The sequence below is a fragment of the Macrobrachium nipponense genome, chromosome 31, assembly GCF_015104395.2.
Source record: "Macrobrachium nipponense isolate FS-2020 chromosome 31, ASM1510439v2, whole genome shotgun sequence".
Taxonomy (NCBI): Eukaryota; Metazoa; Arthropoda; class Malacostraca; order Decapoda; family Palaemonidae; genus Macrobrachium; species Macrobrachium nipponense.
This window is the reverse complement of record NC_061093.1, coordinates 57742932-57744680: the sequence shown is the minus strand read 5'-3', so window position 1 is coordinate 57744680 and position 1749 is coordinate 57742932. Positions and strand designations below refer to the sequence as shown.

The window sequence follows — 1749 nt, the reverse complement described above, 5'->3', positions numbered from 1 at the left end:
AAAAAAATAAATCTGTCAAACACATTAGAAACAGGTTTTTCATAAGACACAAGAAACAAAAAATGCTAAAGACCAAAAAATCCGTCAAAACACATTAGGATCAGGTCTTCCATAAGACACACGAAACAAAACAGGCTAAAGACCGAAAAATTAATCCGTCAACACATTAGGAACATGAGACATAAGACATAAATAAACAGAAACTTCAGCAGCAGGAGTAATTGTAAAAAAAAAAAAAAATAAAAAAAAAAAAAAAAAAAAAAAAAAAAAAAAAACTTTCCAAAATACAAATTTGATTCACCTCCCCCTCTCCACGAGAAACGAAAATAGAAAATTCAGCAGAATTAACAATAAAGGGAAGGGAGAGCTTCCCAAAACAGATAAATTTGTTGCACCTCCCCTTGTCCATCGATTCGGGGCATGAGTAATTAATTGGCTGCAAAGGGCAGACCTACAGGGCTATATGCCCTGATTGACTTTAATGGCTGAATTAATCAGGGACTCGACTGCAGTGTTTCCTTCGCCGCCAGACTCCTACGTCTGCCCCATTGAGAACCAGCTGAGCTACTACTACTACTCGTGTCAGGTACTAATCACCGTGTGATTTCGCGGATTTATGAATGATTATAAAGCTATTTATACAAAGTAATATATATAGATATATAATATATATATATAATATATATATATATATATATATATATATACATACTATATATATATATAATATATATATATATATATATCTATATATATATTATATATCCGATATATATATATGTGTGGTGTAGTCCACAGAGGAAAAGAGAGGCTGAAATACCTTTTGGCTCAACAGTTTCAGCCTCTACTATATATGTGCGTCAGATATATATATATATATATATATATATATATATATATATATAATATATATATATATATATATATATATATATATAAAATGTGTATATATACATATATATAATCACTCTAACGCAAGTCGCTCTCAGTGGCGCAGAGACGAAGGGCGGAGGAAACTGCAGCAGGGCACAACTGACTGACTGGGCCATTACAGTCAATCAGGCGAGTATATATAACCCTGCGGGACAACCCTTTGCAACCAGTTAATTGCTAATGCACCAATTCGTTCGAGAGAGAGGAGAGAGAGAGAGAGAGAGAGAGAGAGAGAGAGGAAAGGCGGAATAAATTTGCCTTTTTGGAAAAGTCTATTTCAAGAGGTTCATTTGGCTGGCTCTATTTTTAGCCTAGGTGGCTCTCCTCTCTCTCTCTCTCTCACCTCTCTCTCTCTCTCTCTCTCTCTCTCTCTGTTGGTACCGAATTATCCTTTTTCGTTATTTTCAGAAGTGCATATATATATATATATATATATATATATATATATATATAATATATACATATATATAGGGTATATATTATATATATGATTATATATAATATATTAATATATATATATATATTATTATATATATGCATTCTCTATATATACATATATATATATATATATATGATATATATATATTATATATATATATAGCATTCTCTATAAATTATATATATATTTATATATTTATATATATATATATATATAGAGAGAGAGAGAGAGAGATAGAGAGAGAGAGAGAGAGATAGAGAGAGAGAGAGAGAGAGAGAGAATTTTATTGTCAAATGCTGTCCCCTGGAAATTTAAGGTATACATGTCAACGACATCAAGCGCTTTGGAGACACAAGAGGGTTTAACATTATGAAATT

At 31.2% G+C, this 1749-nt stretch overlaps 1 protein-coding gene across 1 annotated transcript in view; it reads left to right on the top strand.

The window, feature by feature from the left end:
• The first annotated feature begins 481 nt into the window (after positions 1 to 481).
• LOC135206861 (uncharacterized) overlaps positions 482 to 1749 on the top strand; it is a 16241-nt gene continuing 14973 nt past the window's right edge. Inside the window, exon 1 of the mRNA XM_064238345.1 lies at positions 482 to 586. Coding sequence (XP_064094415.1) covers positions 482 to 586 — 105 coding nt within the window. The remainder of the gene's footprint in view (positions 587 to 1749) is intronic.